Source organism: Oncorhynchus masou, unplaced genomic scaffold (genome assembly GCF_036934945.1).
Source record: "Oncorhynchus masou masou isolate Uvic2021 unplaced genomic scaffold, UVic_Omas_1.1 unplaced_scaffold_1172, whole genome shotgun sequence".
Classification (NCBI taxonomy): Eukaryota; Metazoa; Chordata; class Actinopteri; order Salmoniformes; family Salmonidae; genus Oncorhynchus; species Oncorhynchus masou.
The window spans coordinates 1-24,981 of record NW_027016842.1 but is presented as its reverse complement, the minus strand read 5'-3'; the positions used below and the strand labels follow the sequence as shown (position 1 = coordinate 24,981).

The following is a 24,981-nucleotide window of genomic DNA, read 5'->3' as shown; positions in this document are numbered from 1 at the left end:
TCCCGCAATTTCGCAGGGGCGGAAATTTCCACCAACACAGCAAACTGCGGTTGACAAACATGTTGCTTGACCTCGATGTCTGCTTTCCATAGTTGTGAAAAACATATTAGATATCAGTCTGTAACCCCTGTTTAAATGCAGTGGAGTGCGACCGATTGACCATATACCAATTTGCTCTTTCAATAAGCCTGTTTTTTTTTTTGGGGGGGGGGGCTAGGATAGGCTTATTAAAATAGCAAATAGGTATATTTTTATTATGGGCTATACAGTAAAAGTCAACCGTTGTTTTATTTTGTGGAAATACAATAATTTAGATGAATTGTGTTGTTGTTATTGAAGAACATAATGTAACAGAACGTTGCCCATGGGTACAGCTTCTCATCACCTAAATACAGTGGTTTGTGTCTGTTCTGTTGACATGTTATGGAGCAAAAACATGAACAAAAAACTAAACGGTGGTACGATATTAAACAGGGGTATTTTGGACCGGTATGTACCCCTGTCGCCCCCAAGTGTTGAAAAATTGTAAACTTTTTAATTTATGTTTCAATGGCATATCCCATAATGCATTGCAAAAAACACAGATCCTTGTTAGAGGCATAACGTAGCTAGCAAGTTAGCTATTGAAAGACCGATCAAATATCGTTCATATAGTAATTTAGACTGACGTATATGAAAACAGATATAATACGTTGATTACAAGAGTACATTGTGTGCACGACGCCTGTTTTCAGGTATGTTAACACTAAACTATTTTAGTAAATAGTCCATAACGTTAGCTAGCTAGCTAACTTGCGTGGTAGCGGTGGTATCTACCAGCCAGCAGGGAATGTGAACTAGCAGGGAATGTGAAATCAATGTTGTTGCATTGATTAGCTAACCAGCCAGTATATAGAATTTAACCTTCTATGTGGAATGTTTAAATGCATGGCTTTTTTTTTTAGGTTGTGTAGGCTAACCAAATACATAAGGATAGCAGTAACCTAAGCTAGCCGGTATAGCCAGCCTAGCTCGTTTATCCCCGCAGGCCAGAATCTATCCATGGGTACCCCCATGGTAGTCCCTAAACCTGTGCGTCTCTTCTTGTTCCCCCAGGTCACTCCACCTCCCAAGATGTCGTACCCCCCTCACCTGAACCGCCTCCCCCAGTTGCCCCCTGGGATTCGCCCTCCCCACTTCGCAGGGTTCCCCCAGGGAGTCCCAGCAGGTGGGTTAAAGTCTAGTAGAGCTGGGCAATATGGACAAATATCCATATCGCAAAACATTGCCTGAATTTATGCGACAACGAACGTTTTTAACATTAATGTGCACCACCGTAAAAAAATATGTTAGCAAACATATTTCATTAAATATCAGAACATTCTTTGTCCACTTTAAGGGATATTGATATTCAGCTCTACCGAGTGGAGAGTTTGAAGGTGATAGATTATGATGATGTCTCTCGGTTTTCTTCCAGGTACGCCCATGATTCCAGTCCACATGGGGATAATGACCTCTGCACCTACGGTGATCTTGAACTGTTATTAACACACACACACACACACACACACACACACACACACACACACACACACACACACACACACACACACACACACACACACACACACACACACACACAGGTATACGTTCATCACACTGACTGGCAGACAACTCTATTTCCTAATGTGTGTATTGTGTTGTATTGCAGGTCCTGGTTCCTACCACAGTGTCTATGGTCCAGAAGCCTCCTGCTCAGAGGAAAGAGCTGAACCCAGTCAGAGCCAAGGAGAACCAGGAGGGGGGCAGTGGTCCCACCACTACAGTGTTTGTAGGGAACATCTCAGAGAAGGCTTCAGACATGCTGGTCAGACAGCTGCTAGCGGTAAGCAAGCCTGGTATTGGAAACACGGGTTGGAATTTTATATAGAAATACTTTTGTTCAGCTTAACCAAGTCTCACACACAGGGGTTAAAGTTGTCAGTCACTGTGACGGGATCACACAGAGGGGGTATGGAGATCACACAGCCTAATACAGAAGCATGTCTGTTCTACAAAATATATTCCCTAATAAATATATTCCCTTTATTAAATATATTCCCGAATAAATATATTTCCTAATGTGTTCTCAAATATGACATTTTCTCCGTTACACTGTGTGCACGATTGTTCCTGACACTCCGTTCCGATGAAAGGAATTAAACCGTCTATAATGCTTTTACCACACGGCGCTCAACTCAGACAGAGGTGTGTAGCCTAATGTGGCCTGTTGGCAAAGTCATTCAAAGCCTCAGGATGTACCTTTCTAGTCAGCTATTTTTGAATGTAATGTTGTCATTAAGAACAAACTCAGACAACCCTAATAGAATAGTTGGCCTGTTTACTTAGTCGACTTGTTCAATGCCGGATTTATATTCCTATCGAGGCGCATTGAAGTTGCAAGAGCCAACCCTGTTCCTGGAGAGATACCTACTGTAGGTTTATATTGATCTAGTCCAGGACTCTCCAACCCTGTTCCTGGAGAGATACCTACTGTAGGTTTATATCTATCTAGTCCAGGGCTCTCCAACCCTGTTCCTGGAGAGATGTCAACCTACAGTAGGTATCTATCTAGTCCAGGGCTCTCCAACCCTGTTCCTGGAGAGATACCTACTGTAGGTTGACATCTATCTAGTCCAGGGCTCTCCAACCCTGTTCCTGGAGAGATACCTACTGTAGGTTTATATTGATCTAGTCCAGGACTCTCCAACCCTGTTCCTGGAGAGATACCTACTGTAGGTTTACATCTATCTAGTCCAGGGCTCTCCAAACCTGTTCCTGGAGAGATACCTACTGTAGGTTTACATCTATCTAGTCCAGGGCTCTCCAACCCTGTTCCTGGAGAGATACCTACTGTAGGTTTACATCTATCTAGTCCAGGGCTCTCCAACCCTGTTCCTGGAGAGATACCTACTGTAGGTTTACATCTATCTAGTCCAGGGCTCTCCAACCCTGTTCCTGGAGAGATACCTACTGTAGGTTTACATCTATCTAGTCCAGGGCTCTCCAACCCTGTTCCTGGAGAGATACCTACTGTAGGTTGACATCTATCTAGTCCAGGGCTCTCCAACCCTGTTCCTGGAGAGATACCTACTGTAGGTTTACATCTATCTAGTCCAGGGCTCTCCAACCCTGTTCCTGGAGAGATACCTACTGTAGGTTTACATCTATCTATTCCAGGGCTCTCCAACCCTGTTCCTGGAGAGATACCTACTGTAGGTTTACATCTATCTAGTCCATGGCTCTCCAACCCTGTTCCTGGAGAGATACCTACTATAGGTTTACATCTATCTAGTCCAGGGCTCTCCAACCCTGTTCCTGGAGAGATACCTACTGTAGTTTGACATCTATCTAGTCCAGGGCTCTCCAACCCTGTTCCTGGAGGGATACCTACTGTAGGTTTACATCTATCTAGTCCAGGGCTCTCCAACCCTGTTCCTGGAGAGATACCTACTGTAGGTTTACATCTATCTAGTCCAGGGCTCTCCAACCCTGTTCCTGGAGAGATACCCTCCTGTAGGTTTTCGGGCCAACCCCAGTTGTTACAAACCTGATTAATCTTGTCATGATTAGAATCAGGTGCACTAGATTAGGGTTGGAGCAAAAACCTACAGAACGGTAGCTCTCCAGGTACAAGATTGGAGAACCCTGGGCTATATTATTTTAATTTAATTTAACCTTTATTTAATTAGGCAAGTTGGTTAAGAGCAAATTCTTATTTACAATGACACCCTACACTGGCCAAACCCGGACGACGCTTGGCCAATTGTGCGCAGCCCTATGGAACTCCCGATCACGGCCGGTTGTGATACAGCCTGGATTCGAACCAGGATGTCTGTAGTGGCGCCTCTAGCACTGAGATGCAGTGCCTTAGAATGCTGCGCCACTCGGGAGCCCCATATCCATGGTCCAATATTTCAAAAATAATTTTTACCAATATGTTTTTGGGCTCATTTCTAGAGGTGAAAATGATAGTTTTGATAATGTCAGCATAATAAATAAAATAAAATCATTATAGGGTAGAGAATCCCCCGGAGTCCTTCAGCAAAGTGACTGGAATTGGTCAAACTCGCAAAGTGTACAAAATGATCCTTTTTCCCTAAAAACATGGTCATGACTTTTTGAGATCAATATAAGTTTCAGTCATATTACTGTAAACCCTGCATGCAATGTATCTTCAGGAAAATGACCCATTTCTAGTTTGTGTTCTGGTTCTTCCTGCGTTTTATTATTATTATTATTTTCCTTTGGCACTTTTCTTCTGCCTGTTCTTTGGGTTCTGGTCCGTGTTAAAATGTACAACACTTTGTGACAACCGTTTTACATAAAAAGGGCATATATTAAGTAGAGGTCGACCTCTACTATTAAGTAATGTGATTGAATGACGATGGATCACTCATTGGTGTTTAGTCTCAGATGAGGTCCCCTCCTTTCCTCCATCCTGTAGAAATGTGGCCTGGTCCTGAGCTGGAAGAGAGTCCAAGGGGCTTCTGGGAAACTGCAAGGTAAAAACAAAACAGGTACAACACTTCTACTATACTTTCCCCCCTTTCCTTGTTGTGTTGTTACAGCCAAGCCTGTGTTGTTACCGTGTTGTTACTGTGTTGTTACCGCCAAGCCCGTGTTGTTACCGTGTTGTTACCGCCAAGCCTGTGTTGTTACCGCCAAGCCTGTGTTACCGTTACCGTGTTGTTACCGCCAAGCTCGTGTTGTTACCGTGTTGTTACCATGTTGTTACCTCCAAGCCTGTGTTGTTACCGCCAAGCCTGTGTTGTTACCGCCAAGCCCGTGTTGTTACCGTGTTGTTACCGCCAAGCCCGTGTTGTTAGCATGTTGTTACCTCCAAGTCTGTGTTGTTACCGCCAAGCCTGTGTTGTTACCGTGTTGTTACCGCCAAGCCCGTGTTGTTACCATGTTGTTACCGCGTTTTTACCGCCAAGCCCGTGTTGTTACCGCCAAGCCCGCGTTGTTACCGTGTTGTTACTGCGAAGCCCGTGTTGTTACTGTGTTGTTATCGCCAAGCCCGTGTTGTTACTGTGTTGTTACCGCCAAGCCCGTGTTGTTACTGTGTTACCGCCAAGCCTGTGTTCTTACCGTGTTGTTACCGCCAAGCCCGTGTTGTTACCGTGTTGTTACCTCCAAGCCCGTGTTGTTACCGCCAAGCCCGTGTTGTTACCGTGTTGTTACCGCCAAGCCCGTGTTGTTACCGTGTTGTTACCGCCAAGCCCGTGTTGTTACCTCCAAGCCCGTGTTGTTACCGTGTAACTGTGTTTTTACCGCCAAGCCCGTGTTGTTACCGTGTTGTTACCTCCAAGCCCGTGTTGTTACCTCCAAGCCCGTGTTGTTACCGTGTTGTTACCTCCAAGCTGTGTTTTTACCGCCAAGCCCGTGTTGTTACCGTGTTGTTACCTCCAAGCCCGTGTTGTTACCGCAAAGCCCGTGTTGTTACCGTGTTGTTACCTCCAAGCCCATGTTGTTACCGCCAAGCCTGTGTTGTTAAGCCCGTGTTACCGTTACCGCCAAGCCTGTTGTTCCGCCAAGCCCGTGTTGTTACCGCCAAACCCGTGTTACCGCCAAGCCCGTGTTACCGCCAAGCCCGTGTTGTTACCGTGTTGTTACCGTGTTGTTACCTCCAAGCCCGTGTTGTTACCGTGTTGTTACCGCCAAGCCCGTGTTGTTACCGCCAAGCCCGTGTTGTTACCGTGTTGTTACCGCCAAGCCCGTGTTGCCGTGTTGTTACCTCCAAGCCTGTGTTGTTACCTCCAAGCCTGTGTTGTTACCTCCAAGCCCGTGTTGTTACCTCCAAGCCTGTGTTGTTACCGTGTTGTTACCGCCAAGCCCGTGTTGTTACCGCCAAGCCCGTGTTGTTACCGTGTTGTTACCTCCAAGCCCGTGTTGTTACCTCCAAGTCTGTGTTGTTACCTCCAAGCCCATGTTGTTACCGTGTTGTTACCGTGTTGTTACCGTGTTGTTACCTCCAAGTTGTTACCGTGTTGTTACCGTGTTACCTCCAAGCCCGTGTTGTTACCAAGCCCGTGTTGTTACCTCCAAGCCCGTGTTGTTACCGCCAAGCCCGTGTTGTTACCGCCAAGCCCGTGTTGTTACCGCCAAGCCCGTGTTGTTACCGCCAAGCCCGTGTTGTTACCGCCAAGCCCGTGTTGTTACGCCAAGCCCGTGTTGTTACCGCCAAGCCCGTGTTGTTACCCAAGCCCGTGTTGTTACCGCCAAGCCCGTGTTGTTTACCTCCAAGTTGTTACCTCCAAGCCCGTGTTACCGCCAAGCCCATGTTGTTACCGTGTTGTTACCGCCAAGCCCGTGTTACTGTGTTGTTACCGCCAAGCCCGTGTTGTTACCGTGTTGTTACCTCCAAGCCCGTGTTGTTACCTCCAAGCCCGTGTTGTTACCGCCAAGCCCGTGTTGTTACCGTGTTGTTACCTCCAAGCCCATGTTGTTACCGCCAAGCCCGTGTTGTTACCGCCAAGCCCGTGTTGTTACCGCCAAGCCCGTGTTGTTACCGCCAAGCCCGTGTTGTTACCGCCAAGCCCGTGTTGTTACCGCCAAGCCCGTGTTGTTACCGCCAAGCCCGTGTTGTTACCGTGTTGTTACCGTGTTGTTACCTCCAAGCCCGTGTTGTTACCGTGTTGTTACCGCCAAGCCCGTGTTGTTACCGCCAAGCCCGTGTTGTTACCGTGTTGTTACCGCCAAGCCCGTGTTGCCGTGTAGTTACCTCCAAGCCCGTGTTGTTACCTCCAAGCCCGTGTTGTTACCTCCAAGCCCGTGTTGTTACCTCCAAGCCTGTGTTGTTACCGTGTTGTTACCGCCAAGCCCGTGTTGTTACCGCCAAGCCCGTGTTGTTACCGTGTTGTTACCTCCAAGCCCGTGTTGTTACCTCCAAGTCTGTGTTATTACCTCCAAGCCCATGTTGTTACCTCCAAGCCTGTGTTGTTACCGTGTTGTTACCGCCAAGCCCGTGTTGTTACCTCCAAGCCCGTGTTGTTACCTCCAAGCCCGTGTTGTTACCATGTTGTTACCGTGTTGTTACCCTCCAAGCCCGTTTACCTCCAAGCCCGTGTTGTTACCTCCAAGCCCGTGTTGTTACCTCCAAGCCCGTGTTGTTACCTCCAAGCCCGTGTTGTTATCTCCAAGCCCGTGTTGTTACCGCCAAGCCCGTGTTGTTACCGCCAAGCCCGTGTTGTTACCGCCAAGCCCGTGTTGTTACCGCCAAGCCCGTGTTGTTACCCGTGTTGTTACCGCCAAGCCCGTGTTGTTACCGCCAAGCCCGTGTTGCCGTGTTGTTACCTCCAAGCCCGTGTTACCGCCAAGCCCATGTTGTTACCGCCAAGCCCGTGTTACTGTGTTGTTACCGCCAAGCCCGTGTTGTTACCTCCAGGCCCGTGTTGTTACCTCCAAGCCCGTGTTGTTACCGTGTTGTTACCTCCAAGCCCGTGTTGTTACCTCCAAGCCCGTGTTGTTACCTCCAAGCCCCTGTTGTTACTGCCAAGCCCGTGTTGTTACCGTGTTGTTACCGTGTTGTTACCTCCAAGCCCGTGTTGTTACCGTGTTGTTACCTCCAAGCCCGTGTTGTTACCTCCAAGCCCGTGTTGTTACTTCCAAGCCCCTGTTGTTACTGCCAAGCCCGTGTTGTTACCGTGTTGTTACCGTGTTGTTACCGCCAAGCCCGTGTTGTTACCGTGTTGTTGCCGCCAAGCCCGTGTTGTTACCGCCACCGCCAAGCCCGTGTTGTTACCGTGTTGTTACCGCCAAGCCCGTGTTACCGTCAAGTCCGTGTTGTTACCGCCAAGCCCGTGTTGTTACCGTGTTGTTACCGCCAAGCCCGTGTTGACGTGTTGTTACCTCCAAGCCCGTGTTACCGCCAAGCCCGTGTTGTTACCGTGTTGTTACCGCCAAGCCCGCGTTACTGTGTTGTTACCGCGTTGTTACCGCCAAGCCCGTGTTGTTACCGTGTTGTTACCGTGTTGTTACCGTGTTGTTACCGTGCTGTTACCGTCAAGTCCGTGTTGTTACCGTGTTTTACCGTTTTGTTACCACCAAGCCCGTGTTGTTACCGTGTTTTACCGTGTTGTTACCTCCAAGCCCGTGTTGTTACCGCCAAGCCTGTGTTGTTACCGTGTTGTTACCACCAAGCCTGTGTTGTTACCGTGTTGATACCACCAAGCCCGTGTTGTTACCGCCAAGCCCGTGTTGTTACCGTGTTGTTACCGCCAAGCCCGCGTTGTTACCTCCAAGCCCGTGTTGTTACCGCCAAGCCCGTGTTGTTACCGTGTTGTTACCGCCTTGATACCGTGCTGTTACCGTGTTGTTACCTCCAAGCCCGTGTTGTTTCCGTGTTGATATCGTGTTGTTACCGCCAAGCCTGTGTTACCGTGTTGCCGTGTTGTTACCTCCAAGCCCGTGTTGTTACCTCCAAGCCCGTGTTGTTACCTCCAAGCCTGTGTTGTTACCTCCAAGCCTGTGTTGTTACCGTGTTGTTACCGCCAAGCCGTGTTGTTACCGCCAAGCCCGTGTTACCGTGTTGTTACCTCCAAGCCCGTGTTGTTACCTCCAAGTCTGTGTTGTTACCTCCAAGCCCATGTTGTTACCTCCAAGCCTGTGTTGTTACCGTGTTGTTACCGCCAAGCCCGTGTTGTTACCTCCAAGCCCGTGTTGTTACCGTGTTGTTACCATGTTGTTACCGTGTTGTTACCGTGTTGTTACCTCCAAGCCCGTGTTGTTACCTCCAAGCCCGTGTTGTTACCTCCAAGCCCGTGTTGTTACCGCCAAGCCCGTGTTGTTACCGCCAAGCCCGTGTTGTTACCGCCAAGCCCGTGTTGTTACCGCCAAGCCCGTGTTGTTACCGCCAAGCCCGTGTTGTTACCGCCAAGCCCGTGTTGTTACCGCCAAGCCCGTGTTGCCGTGTTGTTACCTCCAAGCCCGTGTTACCGCCAAGCCCATGTTGTTACCGTGTTGTTAACGCCAAGCCCGTGTTACTGTGTTGTTACCGCCAAGCCCGTGTTGTTACCTCCAAGCTGTGTTTTTACCGCCAAGCCCGTGTTGTTACCGTGTTGTTACCTCCAAGCCCGTGTTGTTACCTCCAAGCCCGTGTTGTTACCGCCAAGCCCGTGTTGTTACCGTGTTGTTACCTCCAAGCCCATGTTGTTACCGCCAAGCCCGTGTTGTTACCGTGTTGTTACCGCCAAGCCCGTGTTGTTACCGCCAAGCCCGTGTTGTTACCGCCAAGCCCGTGTTGTTACCGTGTTGTTACCGTGTTGTTACCTCCAAGCCCGTGTTGTTACCTCCAAGCCCGTGTTGTTACCTCCAAGCCCGTGTTGTTACCTCCAAGCCTGTGTTGTTACCGTGTTGTTACCGCCAAGCCCGTGTTGTTACCGTGTTGTTACCTCCAAGCCCGTGTTGTTACCTCCAAGTCTGTGTTATTACCTCCAAGCCCATGTTGTTACCTCCAAGCCTGTGTTGTTACCGTGTTGTTACCGCCAAGCCCGTGTTGTTACCTCCAAGCCCGTGTTGTTACCTCCAAGCCCGTGTTGTTACCATGTTGTTACCGTGTTGTTACCGTGTTGTTACCGTGTTGTTACCGTGTTGTTACCTCCAAGCCCGTGTTGTTACCTCCAAGCCCGTGTTGTTACCTCCAAGCCCGTGTTGTTACCGCCAAGCCCGTGTTGTTACCGCCAAGCCCGTGTTGTTACCGCCAAGCCCGTGTTGTTACCGCCAAGCCCGTGTTGTTACCGCCAAGCCCGTGTTACCGCCAAGCCCATGTTGTTACCGCCAAGCCCGTGTTACTGTGTTGTTACCGCCAAGCCCGTGTTGTTACCTCCAGGCCCGTGTTGTTACCTCCAAACCCGTGTTGTTACCGTGTTGTTACCTCCAAGCCTGTGTTGTTACCTCCAAGCCCGTGTTGTTACCTCCAAGCCCCTGTTGTTACTGCCAAGCCCGTGTTGTTACCGTGTTGTTACCTCCAAGCCCGTGTTGTTACCGTGTTGTTACCTCCAAGCCCGTGTTGTTACCTCCAAGCCCCTGTTGTTACTGCCAAGCCCGTGTTGTTACCGTGTTGTTACCGCCAAGCCCGTGTTGTTACCGTGTTGTTGCCGCCAAGCCCGTGTTGTTACCGCGTTGTTACCGTGTTGTTACCGCCAAGCCCGTGTTGTTACCGTGTTGTTGCCGCCAAGCCCGTGTTGTTACCGTGTTGTTACCGTCAAGTCCGTGTTGTTACCGTGTTGTTACCGCCAAGCCCCTGTTGTTACCGTGTTGTTACCGCCAAGCCCGTGTTGCCGTGTTGTTACCTCCAAGCCCGTGTTACCGCCAAGCCCGTGTTGTTACCGTGTTGTTACCGTGTTGTTACCGCCAAGCCCGTGTTACTGTGTTGTTACCGCCAAGCCCGTGTTGTTACCGTGTTGTTACCGTGTTGTTACCGTGCTGTTACCGTGCTGTTACCGTGCTGTTACCGTCAAGTCCGTGTTGTTACCGTGTTTTACCGTGTTGTTACCACCAAGCCCGTGTTGTTACCGTGTTTTACCGTGTTGTTACCTCCAAGCCCGTGTTGTTACCGCCAAGCCTGTGTTGTTACCGTGTTGTTACCACCAAGCCTGTGTTGTTACCGTGTTGTTACCACCAAGCCCGTGTTGTTACCGCCAAGCCCGTGTTGTTACCGTGTTGTTACCGCCAAGCCCGTGTTGTTACCTCCAAGCCCGTGTTGTTACCGCCAAGCCCGTGTTGTTACCGTGTTGTTACCGTGTTGATACCGTGTTGTTACCGTGTTGTTACCTCCAAGCCCGTGTTGTTTCCGTGTTGATATCGTGTTGTTACCGCCAAGCCTGTGTTACCGTGTTGTTACCGTGTTGTTACCTCCAAGCCCGTGTTGTTTCCGTGTTGATACCGTGTTGTTACCGCCAAGCCTGTGTTGATACCGTGTTGATACCGCGTTGTTTGTTACCGTGTTGTTACCTCCAAGCCCGTGTTGTTTCCGTGTTGTTTCCGTGTTGATACCGTGTTGTTACCGCCAAGCCTGTGTTGATACCGTGTTGTTACCGCCAAGCCTGTGTTACCGTGTTGTTACCGTGTTGATACCTCCAAGCCCGTGTTGTTTCCGTGTTGATACCGTGTTGTTACCGCCAAGCCTGTGTTGTTACCGTGTTGTTACCGTGTTGATACCGTGTTGTTACCGTGTTGTTACCTCCAAGCCCGTGTTGTTTCCGTGTTGATACCGTGTTGTTACCGCCAAGCCTGTGTTACCCTGTTGTTACCGTGTTGTTACCTCCAAGCCCGTGTTGTTTCCGTGTTGATACCGTGTTGTTACCGCCAAGCCTGTGTTGATACCGTGTTGTTACCGTGTTGTTACCGTGTTGTTACCGTGTTGATACCATGTTGTTACCGTGTTGTTACCTCCAAGCCCGTGTTGTTTCCGTGTTGATACCGTGTTGTTACCGCCAAGCCCGTGTTGATACCGTGTTGTTACCGTGTTGTTACCTCCAAGCCCGTGTTGTTTCCGTGTTGATGACTGTTTACCGCCAAGTGAGTTGCCGTGTTGTTGCCGTGTTGTTGCATGTTGTTACCGTGATGTTGCCGTGTTGTTACCGTGTTGTTACCGCCAAGCCCGTGTTTTTACCGTGTTGTTACAGTGTTGTTACCTCCAAGCCCGTGTTGTTACCGCCAAGTCCGTGTTGTTGCCGTGTTGCTGCCGTGTTGTTACCGCCAATCACAGTTTTTTATTGTTAAGATTTTAAAGAGAACAAAGTTTGTTACCGTTTGTTACTGTCCAAGCCCGGTACTACCGTGTTGTTACCTCCAAGCCCGTGTTGTTGCCTCCAAGCCCGTGTTGTTGCCGTGTTGTTGCCGTGTTGTTGCCGTGTTGTTACCGCCACGTCTCCAGAATGTCATGGTTGACCAGCCTCCTGATGACTGTTTACATAGTGAGGTGATGAGACCAGCTTCATGTTAAGGAGTTGGCTCTAGTTCTGTACAACAGATGGGTTTTGAGAAACAAATGCGCTTCTCTTTTTGATCGCTGATGTAAATCACAGTTCATTTATTCAAAATAAGATTTTAAAGAGAACAAAGTTTGTCTTTCTCTGTCAGCTCGGTACTAACTCTTGTCCTGTCTTTTCCCCACCTGAGCGTTCACTAGTAACCACTCTCTGTTTGTAACGTTAGTGACATCTTCCTCTCTCTTTCTCCCTCGCTCCCTTCCTCTCTCTTTCTCCCTCGCTCCCTTCCTCTCTCTTTCTCCCTCGCTCCCTTCCTCTCTCTTTATCTCCCTCGCTCCCTTCCTCTCTCTTTATCCCTCGCTCCCTTCCTCTCTCTTTCTCCCTCGCTCCCTTCCTCTCTCTTTATCCCTCGCTCCCTTCCTCTCTCTTTCTCCCTCGCTCCCTTCCTCTCTCTTTCTCCCTCGCTCCCTTCCTCTCTCTTTCTCCCTCGCTCCCTTCCTCTCTCTTTCTCCCTCGCTCCCTTCCTCTCTCTTTCTCCCTCGCTCCCTTCCTCTCTTCTTCTTTCTCCCTCGCTCCCTTCCTCTCTCTTTCTCCCTCGCTCCCTTCCTCTCTCTTTCTCCCTCGCTCCCTTCCTCTCTCTTTCTCCCTCGCTCCCTTCCTCTCTTTTATCCCTCGCTCCCTTCCTCTCTCTTTCTCCCTCGCTCCCTTCCTCTCTCTTTCTCCCTCGCTCCCTTCCTCTCTCTTTCTCCCTCGCTCCCTTCCTCTCTCTTTCTCCCTCGCTCCCTTCCTCTCTCTTTCTCCCTCGCTCCCTTCCTCTCTCTTTCTCCCTCGCTCCCTTCCTCTCTCTTTCTCCCTCGCTCCCTTCCTCTCTCTTTCTCCCTCGCTCCCTTCCTCTCTCTTTCTCCCTCGCTCCCTTCCTCTCTCTTTCTCCCTCGCTCCCTTCCTCTCTCTTTCTCCCTCGCTCCCCCTTCCTCTCTCTTTCTCCCTCGCTCCCTTCCTCTCTCTTTCTCCCTCGCTCCCTTCCTCTCTCTTTCTCCCTCGCTCCCTTCCTCTCTCTTTCTCCCTCGCTCCCTCACTCCCTCCCTCTCTCTGTCTGTCTCTGTCCCTGTAGCGTTTGGTTTCTGTGAGTACAAGGAGCCAGAGTCCACCCTGCGTTCCCTACGTCTGCTACATGAGCTGTTGCTGGGAGACAAGAAGCTGCTGGTCAAGGTGGATGCTAAGACCAAGGCCCAGCTTGAAGAGTGGAAGGCTAGGAAGAGGAACTCCAACGGGGTGAACACACACACACACACACACACACACACACACACACACACACAGAACATGGGGTGATCAGTAGACCTATGTCCTGTCTATCATGAGAGGTGATGAAGGACAGACTCAGATTGAATTAAATTTTTAATTTAACCTTTTATTTAACAAGCCAAGTCAGTTAAGACAATTGGCCCAGACGACGCTGGGCCAATTGTGTGCCGCCCTATGCGACTCCCAATCACGGCCGGTTGTGATACAGCCTGGATTTGAACCGGGATATCTGTAGGGTGGATGGAGTGCCTTAGACCGCTGCACCACTCGGGATACAACCTATGATTCCATTTACAGCCGAGGTAAATATCATATCCATTAGAATTCATAATAAGAACCTGTTTCTGTCTCATAGGGAGCCATGTCAGAGGACGGGCTCAAGGAAGAGGAGGAAGAGGAGGAGGAGGAGGATCTTGATGAGGACACAAAGCGCCGTGACCAGATAGTGAAGGGGGCCATCGAGGGGTTGATCCGGGAATACGGCAGTGAGCTCAACGCCCCTTCTCAGGACGGAGACAACCAGCCCCGCAAGAAGAAGAGAGAGAAGAAAGAGGAGGTAGTAGCGTCCGTTCCGCCGGAGAGAGGAGGTAGTAGCGTCCGTTCTGCCGGAGAGAGGAGGTAGTAGCGTCTGCCGGAGAGAGGAGGTAGTAGTAGAGAGAGGTAGCGTCCGTTCCGCCGGAGAGAGGAGGTAGTAGCGTCCGTTCCGCCGGAGAGAGGAGGTAGTAGCGTCCGTTCCGCCGGAGAGAGGAGGTAGTAGCGTCCGTTCCGCCGGAGAGAGGAGGTAGTAGCGTCCGTTCCGTTCCGCCGGGAGAGAGGGAGGTAGTAGCGTCCGTTCCGCCGGAGAGAGAGGAGGTAGGAGAGATAGCGTCCCCGTTCCGCCGGAGAGAGGAGGTAGTAGCGTCCGTTCCGTTCCGGAGAGAGGAGGTAGTAGCGTCCGTTCCGCCGGAGAGAGGAGGTAGTAGCGTCCGTTCCGCCGGAGAGAGGAGGTAGTAGTATGACTGCAGGCTACCAGTAAGCTACCACTTTCTTCTGGTGGAATTTACCATCTGTAAGTCTCCTAGTCCCATTTCGAGGATTTAAAAGGTCCAATGCAGCTTTTTTTTTTTTTCTTAGCAAAGAGCAATTTCTCAAGCAGGAATTGAGCTATGACTGTCTGGAAGTGGTCATGAGTGGAGAGGGGAAACACAGAACATGTGCTGTTATTGGCAGAGAGGTTTCGAACTCTCTTTCTTATTGGTCATTTAACTAATTTACCACTAATTTTAACAAAGACACCAAAGATAACCCGGAAGGAGCTGCAAAGCTCCACAGCGGAGATTGGAGTATCTGTCCATAGGACCACTTTAAGCCGTACATTCCACAGAGATGGGCTTTACGGAATAGTGGCCAGAAAGAGCCATTGCTTAAAGAAAAAAATAATCAAACACGTTTGGTGATTGGTCAAAAGGCATCTGAGAGACTCACAAACATATGGAAGAAGGTACTGTGGTCAGATGAGACTAAAATTGAGCTTTTTGGCCATCAAGGAAAACGCTGTCTGGCGCAAAACCCAACACCTCTCATCACCCCGAGAACATTCCCTCAGCATCCACAGTGAAGCATGGTGGTGGCAGCATCATGCTGTGGGGATGTTTTTGATCGGCAGGGAAACTGGTCTGAATTGAAGGAAGGATGGATGGCGCTAAATACAGGGAAATTCTTGAGGGAAACCTGTTTGTCTTCCAGAGATTTGAGACTGGGATGGAGGTTCACCTTCCAGCAGGACAATGACCCTAAGCATACTGCTAAAGCAACACTCGAGTAGTTTAAGGGGAAACATTTAAAGGTCTTTGAATGGTCTAGTCAAAGCCCAGACCTTAATCCAATTGAGACTCTGTGGTATGACTTAAAGATGGCTGTACACCAGCGGAACCCATCCAACTTGAAGGAGCTGGAGCAGTTTTGCATTGAAGAATGGGCAAAAAATCCCAGTGGCTAGATGTGCCAAGTAGAGGTCAACCGATTATGATTTTTCAATACCGATACCGATTATTGGAGGACCCAAAAAAAACGCCGTTACCGATTAATCGGCTGTTTTTTATTTATTTTTTTTTATTTATTTTATTTTTTTATTTTTTATTTTATTTATTTATTTGTAATAATGACAATTACAACAATACTGAATGAACACTTATTTTAACTTAATATAATAAATCAATAAAATCAATTTAGCCTCAAATAAATAATGAAACATGTTCAATTTGGTTTAAATAATGCAAAAACAAAGTGTTGGAGAAGAAAGTAAAAGTGCAATATGTGCCATGTAAGAAAGCTAACGCTTCAGTTCCTTGCTCAGAACATGAGAACATATGAACGTTGGTTGTTCCTTTTAACATGAGACTTCAATATACCAGGTAAGAGGTTTTAGGTTGTAGTTAATATAGTATTTATAGTTAATATTTGTATAGGAAACCCACTGTTCCTAGGCCGTCATTAAAATAAGAACGTATCTTGCCTCTATACCATTTGTAGTGTATTGACTTTGGGGGGTGAATAGTTCAAGATATCAGTTTTTTTTGTCTTATTTGTTTTGTTTCATACAAAAATTTGCAGCTGTTTGCTGCATCTTCAAAGTATTGACTTTGGGGGTGAATAGTTCAAGATATCATGTTTATTTGTTTTGTTTCAAAAAAATCAAATGATACTTTTTTATTTTATTTTTTATTTTACCTTTATTTAACCAGGCAAGTCAGTTAAGAACAAATTCTTATTTTCAATGACGGCCTGGGAACAGTGGGTTAACTGCCCGTTCAGGGGCAGAATGACAGATTTGTACCTTGTCAGCTCAGGGGTTTGAACTTGAAACCTTCCGGTTCCTAGTCCAACGCTCTAACCACTAGGCTCCCCCAAAAATTGATTTTTTAAATTCCAGGCTGAAAGTGCAACACAATAGGAAATGCCAAGGGGGTGAATACTTTCGCAAGGCGCTGTATGTTCCAGGAGGACATCGACTCCGTAGAGATTACATAAAGTTGGTCAATGTAAATACGTGTATTAAGCTACCAACAAATGCTACCAACTATTAGTGATTCTGGTTGACCTGAAATCATAAAGGTGTTCTCACCCCCCATTGGTCATATTTAAATACTAGCGAGTTGTCATTTTGTGGCGAGAGAATGCCATCTTATCAAACTCATTTACATACATTTACCGGACACTCATTCAAATTAGTGGGTTTTGGCTATTTCAGCCACACCCGTTGCTGAGAGGTTTATATAAAATCGAGCACACAGCCATGCAATCTCCATAGACAAACATTGGCATATCGGCTGTAGAATGGCCCTTTACTGACGAGCTCAGTGACTTTCAACGTGGCAAGTCACCTTTCCAACGAGTCTGTTCGTAACATTTCTGCCCTGCTAGATCGGATCAACTATAGGTGGTGTTATTGTGAAGTGGAAACGTCTAGGAGCAACAACGGCTCAGCCGCAGAGTGGTAGGCCACACAAGCGCACAGAGCGGAACCACAGTTCTAAAGCGAGTAGCGCGTAAAATCGTCTGTCCTCGGTTGCAACACTCACTACCGAGTTCCAAACAGTCTCTGGAAGCAACGTCAGCACAAGAACTGTTCGTCAGGAGCTTCATGAAATGGGTTTCCATGGCCGAGCAGCCGCACACAAGCCTCAGATCACCATGCGCAATGCCAAGCGTCAGCTGGAGTGGTGTAAAGCTCGCCGCCATTTGGACTCTGGAGCAGTGGAAACACGCTCTCTGGAGTGATGAATCACGCTTCACCATCTGGCGTTCTGATGGACGAATCTGTCAGGTGGCCACGTACTTTTGGTAATGTTAGTGTACGTACAGTAGTCTGTTTCCTGACTTGTCTTCCTGTACTGTATTACCTCCAGCCATTGGATAACCTGTTTCCTGACTTGTCTTCCTGTACTGTATTACCTCCAGCTATTGGATAACCTGTTTTCTGACTTGTCTTCCTGTACTGTATTACCTCCAGCTATTGGATAACCTGTTTCCTGACTTGTCTTCCTGTACTGTATTACCTCCAGCTATTGGATAACCTGTTTCCTGACTTGTCTTCCTGTACTATATTACCTCCAGCCATTGGATAACCTGTTTCCTGACTTGTCTTCCTGTACTGTATTACCTCCAGCTATTGGATAACCTGTTTCCTGACTTGTCTTCCTGTACTGTATTACCTCCAGCCATTGGATAACCTGTTTCCTGACTTGTCTTCCTGTACTGTATTACCTCCAGCTATTGGATAACCTGTTTCCTGACTTGTCTTCCTGTACTGTATTACCTCCAGCCATTGGATAACCTGTTTCCTGACTTGTCTTCCTGTACTGTATTACCTCCAGCCATTGGATAACCTGTTTCCTGACTTGTCTTCCTGTACTGTGTTACCTCCAGCCATTGGATAACCTGTTTCCTGACTTGTCTTCCTGTACTGTATTACCTCCAGCCATTGGATAACCTGTTTCCTGACTTGTCTTTCCCAGGAGGACATCAATGTGATGGAGATGGAGGATGACAAAAGAGACCTGATATCCAGGGAGATCTCTAAGTTCCGGGACACTCACAAGGTAACACAGCCGACTGTTCTCTTACCTCACATTAGGCTTTGGAGAGAAAAGAACTACAATACCCACATCTACACTACACCTAGTGTAGTTTCAACATCCTGTTACCTATTAGACTTCAAATTCATGTATTGAACACCCTTCCTAAGATCATTCATTCATATTGTCAATAACATTTAGTTGATATTTCCTCATTTTGTGCATTTGATCAATTGAACTTGATAAAAATTTAATATTTTATAAACAATATGTATCCATCAGTCGACAATGCCCTGCTATTTCAGTAGCCCCAACATCGTAGGATCAACTGTTAACTAATAGTGACTTGGGATGACACTACGCAGTAGAACTACCAGCAAGAGAGTAGGGTGGATGTAATGTAATGGTTCTTTTAAATCTATTGATTATAAACCCCAACCATTATGGTAGATGGTAGTTCTACTGCGTAGTTTCATCCCAAGTCACTATTACTATTTCTCTCCAAAGCCTATATTGATGAATCTCAGAGCTTTGGGGATGTAAGTGTCATCTTTTAATCATCTTTTAATTTCTTCTCTCGGTGTCTCGGGCGCTCCTTTCTGGAGGACTTGCATAGGGGCAGCTGGCTCTGACACTGTTACTGCACTATATATATATATATATGTTATGTGCCCAACGCTGGTCAAAAGGAGTGTAATATGTTTATTATATCTTCGTTTAACAAGTCAGTTAAGAACAAATTCTTATTTTCAATGATGGCCTAGGAACAGCGGGTTAACTGCCTGTTCAGGGGGAAGAATGACAGATTTGTACCTTGTCAGCTCGGGGGTTTGAACTTGCCACCTTTCGGTTACTAGTCCAACGCTCTAACCACTAGGCTACCCTGCCACCCCCCATGTAGGGAAAAGGGTGCCATTTTGGATACAAGCTTGTGTTTGTAGCTACTAGCTAGTTGACATGGTTAACAGGAGGCCCACTGGCAGTGTGAATAGAAGGCCAGCGAGAGACCAGTAGACCTAGTGGTGTACACTGCATTCAGAAAGTATTCAAACCCCTTGACTTGTTCCACATTTTAGTTACAGCCTTATTCTAAAAATGATTAAATTGTTTTTTTTTCCTCCCTCATCAATCTACACACAATACCCCATAATGACAAAGCAAAATTTAGCAAATGTATATATTTAAAAAACAACAACAGAAATATAACATTTTTGAATTATGACATTTGCATAAGTATTCAAACCCTTTACTCAGTACTTTGTTGAAGCATCTTTGGCAGCGATTGCATCCTCTAGTCTTCTTGGGTATGACGCTACAAGCTTGGCACACCTGTATTTGGGGAGTTTCTCCCATTCTTCTCTGCAGATCCTCTCAAGCTCTGTCAGGTTGGATGGGGAGTGTTGCTGCACAGCTATTTTCAGGTCTCTCCAGAGATGTTTGATCGGGTTCAAGAACGGGCTCTGGCTGGGCAACTCAAGGACATTCAGAGACTTGTCCCGAAGCCACTCCTGCGTTGTCTTGGCTGTGTGCTTAGGGTCGTTGTCCTGTTGGAATGTGAACCTTCACCCCAGTCTGAGGTCCTGAGCGCTCTGGATCCTTGGTTTTCTTCAAGGATCTCTCTGTACTTTGCTTCCCCTTGATCCTGACTAGTCTCCCAGTCCTTGCCGCTGAAAAACATCCTCACAGCATGATCCTGCCACCACCATGCTTCACCGTAGGGATGGTGCCAGGTTTCCTCCAGATGTGACATTTGCCATTCAGACCAAATAGTTCAATCTTGGTTTCATCAGACCAGAGAATCTTGTTTTTCATGGTCTGAAGTCCTTTAGGTGCCTTTTGGTAAACTCCAAGCGGGCTGTCATGTGCCTTTTACTGAGGAGTGGCTTCTGTCTGGCCACTCTACCATAAAGGCCTGATTGGTGGAGTGCTGCAGAGATGGTTGTCCTTCTGGAAGGTTCTCCCATCTCCACAGAGGAACTCTGGAGCTCTGTCAGAGTGACCATCGGGTTCTTGGTCACCTCCCTGACCAAGGCCCTTCTCCCCAGATTGCTCAGTTGGGCCAGACGGACAGATCTATGAAGAGTCTTGGTGGTTCTAAACTTCTTCCATTTAAGAATGATGGAGTCCACTGTGTTCTTGGGGACCTTAAATGCTACATAAATGTTTTGGTACCCTTCCCCAGATCTGTGCCTCGACTCAATCCTGTCTCGGAGCTCTACGGACAATTCCTTCGACCTCATGGTTTGGTTTTTGCTCTGACATGAACTGTGAGACCTTATATAGACAGGTGTGTGTGCCTTTCCAAATCATGTCCAATCAATTGAATTTACCACAATTACAATCAAGTTGTAGAAACATCTCTAGGATGATCAATGGAAACGGGATGCACCTGAGCTCAAATTCGAGACTAATAGCAAAGGGTCTGAATAGTTATGTAAATAAGGTATTTCTGCTTTAATACATTTGCAAAAACCTATTTTTTTCTTTGTCATTATGGGGTATTGAGTCAATGTGGGGTATTGAGTCAATGTGGGGTATTGAGTCATTGTGGGGTATTGAGTCATTGTGGGGTATTGAGTCATTGTGGGGTATTGAGTCAATGTGGGGTATTGAGTCAATGCGGGGTATTGAGTCAATGTGGGGTATTGAGTCAATGTGGGGTATTGAGTCAATGTGGGGTATTGAGTCAATGTGGGGTATTGAGTCAATGCGGGGTATTGAGTCAATGCGGGGTATTGAGTCATGCGGGGTATTGAGTCATTCATTGCGGGGTATTGAGTCATTCATTGTGTGGTATTTTGTGTAGATTGATGAGGACCATTTTTTAAATTCAATCAATTGTAGAATAACGCTGTAACGTAACACAATGTGGACACAGGGAGGGGTCTGAATACTTTACAAATTCACTGTATAAATCAAATCCCGTTGTGTTGGTCACACACACGTTTTTAGCAGATGTTATTGCGGGTGTAGTGAAATGCTTGTGTTCCTAGCTCCAACAGTGTAGTAATATCTAACAATTCACACATCTAAAAGTCAAAATAATGGAATGAATTAATATATAAATATTAAATCGAGCAATGTCGAAGTGGCATTAACTAAAATACAGTATGTACATATGAGATGAGTAAAGCAGTATGTAAACATTATTAAAGTGACTAGTGATACCATGTCTATGTATATAGGGCAACAGCCTCTTAAGGTGCAGGGTGGAAGCCGGCTAGGGATTTAACAGTCTGATGGCCTTGAGATAGAAGCTGTTGCGTCGGGAGGAGTTCAGTCCCAGGGCTGTGAGCATTGTGGTGAGTTCGGTAAGTCGATGTACAGCATCCTCACTAATGCGTTCCGTTTGTCCAGGTGGGTAGTGGGCATCGTCCGTAGGGATGTTGGGATACTGCACAGTTTCCTAGACCCCAATGCATGCATTTTTTTTACATGCGAGTCCAGTTCAGGTGTCACGTGGGCCTCTGGAAGCAACTTCAGCACAAGAACTGTTCGCCGGGAGCTTCATGAAATGGGTTTCCATGGCTGAGCAGTCACACACAAGCCTCAGATCACCATAAGCAATGCCAAGCGTCGCTGGAGTGGTGTAAAGCTCGCCGCTATTGGAAACACGTTCTCTGGAGTGATGAATCGCGCTTCACCATCTTGGCAGTCCGACGGACGAATCTGGGTTTGGCGGATGCCGGGAGAACGCTACCTGCCCCAATGCAGAATGCCAACTGTAAAGTTTGGTGTAGGAGAAATAATGGTCTAGGGCTGTTTTTTTTTCATGGTTCAGGTAGCTTGTTCTCTCTCACTGCTGTGTTGACTGTGTTTTCTATGGGGGATACAGCAGTAGAGTGACTGACACGGGATACTCCTCTTCTTCCTGTAGAAACTGGAGGAGGAGAAGGGAAAGAAAGAACAGGAACGGCAAGAGATCGATAAGGACAGGAAGGAGAGGGACAAAGAGAGGGAGCGAGAGAGGGAGCGCTGGGACCGCGAGAGGGAGAAGGAGAAGGAGAGAAACGACAACATCAAGGAGAGAGAGCGGGACAGAGACCGGGACCGGATCGATCGGGAACGTGAACGGACGAAGGAGAGAGAAAGGGAGAGGGGAGAGAGGGAGCGAGGAGAGAGGGAGCGAGGAGAGAGGGAACGAGGAGAGAGGGAGCGCGTGAAGGAGAGGAGTCGAGAAGTCAGCAAAGACCGCAGTAGATCCAGGTTGGTATGAGGTCCCTAGTTGAGCACTCTGAGGCGCTGGTCAGCTGTCCAAGTGGCGAGTGTTTGAACTCACGTCTCTGCCTGTAGAGAACGGAGCCGCGATGAGAAGAAACACGACCGCGAGGAAGACCAGGAGGAGGCGTACGAACGCAGGAAACTGGAGAGGAAGATGAGGGACAAGGAGACTGCTTACCAGGAAGTAAGTTTGACATGTAGTCCATGTTTGACGAGGCTGAATTTATACCCTACGCAAGTACACAACGCAAGAACTACATTACCTACGGAGGAATGGTGGTAGTTCTGTGTCATTGCAAAAATACACAAACATGCAACTCCATACATGATCAACATTCTTATTTGCTAACAGCTTTCTTGCATAACATACGTGTATAGGTGTAAATTAGGCTTTACTTTAGGCACTACTGCAATATACTGTCGTAGCATGAGAACACAACCAGTCTGACAACTCTTTCTGATTCCCTCAGGCTTAATTAAGGCACTTAAGCATGTGTTCCAAATGGCACCCTGTTCCCTATATAGTGCACTACTTTAGACCAGAGCCCCATGCCACTGTGTTCCCTATATAGTGCACTATTTTAGACCAGGGCCCTATAGAACCCTATTCCCTATATAGTGCACTACTTTAGACCAGAGCCCTATTCCCTATATAGTGCGCTACTATAGACCAGAGCCCTATTCCCTATATAGTGCACTACTTTAGACCAGAGCCCTATTCCTTATATAGTGCACTACTTTAGACCAGAGCCCTATTCCCTATATAGTGCACTACTTTAGACCAGGGCCCTATAGAACCCTATTCCCTATATAGTTCACTATTTTAGACCAGAGCCCTATTCCCTATATAGTGCACTACTATAGACCAGAGCCCTATTCCCTATATGGTGCACTACTTTAGACCAGAGCCCTATGCCACCCTATTCCCTATATAGTGCACTACTTTAGACCAGAGCCCTATTCCCTATATAGTGCACTACTTTAGACCAGAGCCCTATTCCCTATATAGTGCACTACTTTTGACCAGGGCCCTATAGAACCCTATTCCCTATATAGTACACTACTATAGACCAGAGCCCTATTCCCTATATAGTGCACTACTATAGACCAGAGCCCTATTCCCTATATAGTGTGCACTACCAGAGCCTATAGACCAGACCAGAGCCCTATTCCCTATATAGTGCACTACTATAGACCAGAGCCCTATTCCCTATATAGTGCACTACTATAGACCAGAGCCCTATTCCCTATATAGTGCACTACTATAGACCAGAGCCCTATTCCCTATATAGTGCACTACTATAGACCAGAGCCCTATTCCCTATATAGTGCACTACTATAGACCAGAGCCCTATTCCCTATATAGTGCACTACTATAGACCAGAGCCCTATTCCCTATATAGTGCACTACTGTAGACCAGAGCCCTATTCCCTATATAGTGCACTACCTTAGACCAGAGCCCTATTCCCTATATAGTGCACTACTATAGACCAGAGCCCTATTCCCTATATAGTGCACTACTATAGACCAGAACCCTATTCCCTATATAGTGCACTACTATAGACCAGAGCCCTATTCCCTATATAGTGCACTACTTTAGACCAGAGCCCTATTCCCCATATAGTTCACTACTTTAGACCAGAGCCCTATTCCCTATATAGTGCACTACTATAGACCAGAGCCCTATTCCCTATATAGTGCACTACTTTAGACCAGAGCAGGGTTATTTTTGAGACACAGCCACTGTGCTCACACTGGCTCTGTCTTCAGACAACTCAGTTGAACACCTGTCTATGTATAGATGAAAATTACAGTTGGTTTTGGATGCTGATTGGCTGAAACATCATTCTGTGTGTGTGTGTATATATATCAGATGCTGTTGCTCTTCTTCTCAGCGTCTGAAGAACTGGGAGATCAGGGAGAGGAAGAAGGCTCGGGACTACGACAAAGAGAACCAGAGAGAGGAGGAGAGACGCCATGAGATGGTCAGAGAGATGATTCTATACAGTGGGGCAAAAAAGTATTTAGTCAGCCACCAATTGTGGCTAAGCTTGTGTTTGAATAAATGTATTTCATTTCATTTGCGATTTTCATGAATAGGAAAAGTTGCGTTATGCTAATGCGTTTGAGGCTACACTCCCGGATACGGGTTTGCTCGGCGCAAGAGGTTAAAGATCCTACAATGTGATTTTCTGGATTTTTTTTTTGTTCTTCTCATTTTGTCTGTCATAGTTGAAGTGTACCTATGATGAAAATTACAGGCCTCTCTCGTCTTTTTAAGTGGGAGAACTTGCACAATTGGTGGCTGACTTAATACTTTTTTTGCCCCACTGTAAATGCTTTCTATAAGTATACAATCTTCCTGATTCTGTCCTGACCATAGAAAGGTTTTATTTTCCATGGTAGAGTAGGTCAGGGCGTGACTTGGGGGGGTTGTTCTAGTTTATATTTTCTATGTTAGAGTAGGTCAGGGCGTGACTGGGGGGTTGTTCTAGTTTATATTTTCTATGTTAGAGTAGGTCAGGGCGTGACTTGGGGGGGTTGTTCTAGTTTATATTTTCTATGTTAGAGTAGGTCAGGGCGTGACTGGAGGGGTTGTTCTAGTTTATATTTTCTATGTTAGAGTAGGTCAGGGTTTGACTGGGGGGGTGACTGGGGAGGGGGTTGTTCTAGTTTATATTTTCTATGTTAGAGTAGGTCAGGGTGTGACTGGGAGGGGTTGTTCTAGTTTATATTTTCTATGTTAGAGTAGGTCAGGGTGTGACTGGGAGGGGGTTGTTCTAGTTTATATTTTCTATGTTAGAGTAGGTCAGGGCGTGACTGGGGGGTTGTTCTAGTTTATATTTTCTATGTTAGAGTAGGTCAGGGTGTGACTGGGAGGGGTTGTTCTAGTTTATATTTTCTATGTTAGAGTAGGTCAGGCGTGACTGGGAGGGGGTGTTCT

At 47.2% G+C, this 24,981-nt stretch overlaps 1 protein-coding gene across 3 annotated transcripts; it reads left to right on the top strand.

The window, feature by feature from the left end:
* The first annotated feature begins 577 nt into the window (after positions 1 to 577).
* On the top strand, positions 578 to 24,202 carry LOC135539228 (RNA-binding protein 25-like). Of its 3 annotated transcripts, none has more exons than XM_064965047.1 (11): positions 578 to 734; positions 1,096 to 1,207; positions 1,457 to 1,506; positions 1,691 to 1,864; positions 4,466 to 4,523; positions 13,066 to 13,226; positions 13,615 to 13,815; positions 17,756 to 17,839; positions 21,693 to 22,021; positions 22,109 to 22,220; positions 23,933 to 24,202. In XM_064965047.1, exons 2-11 carry the CDS (start codon positions 1,114 to 1,116, stop codon positions 24,131 to 24,133), a joined length of 1,464 nt encoding a protein of 487 aa, XP_064821119.1. In that variant the 5' UTR covers positions 578 to 734; positions 1,096 to 1,113; the 3' UTR covers positions 24,134 to 24,202. The 3 variants fall into 3 exon arrangements, with proteins under 3 accessions (XP_064821119.1, XP_064821118.1, XP_064821120.1); XM_064965046.1 differs by having other exon boundaries at positions 4,466 to 4,538; positions 23,933 to 24,200; XM_064965048.1 differs by having other exon boundaries at positions 4,466 to 4,538; positions 23,911 to 24,063.
* Positions 24,203 to 24,981: the final 779 nt, after the last annotated feature.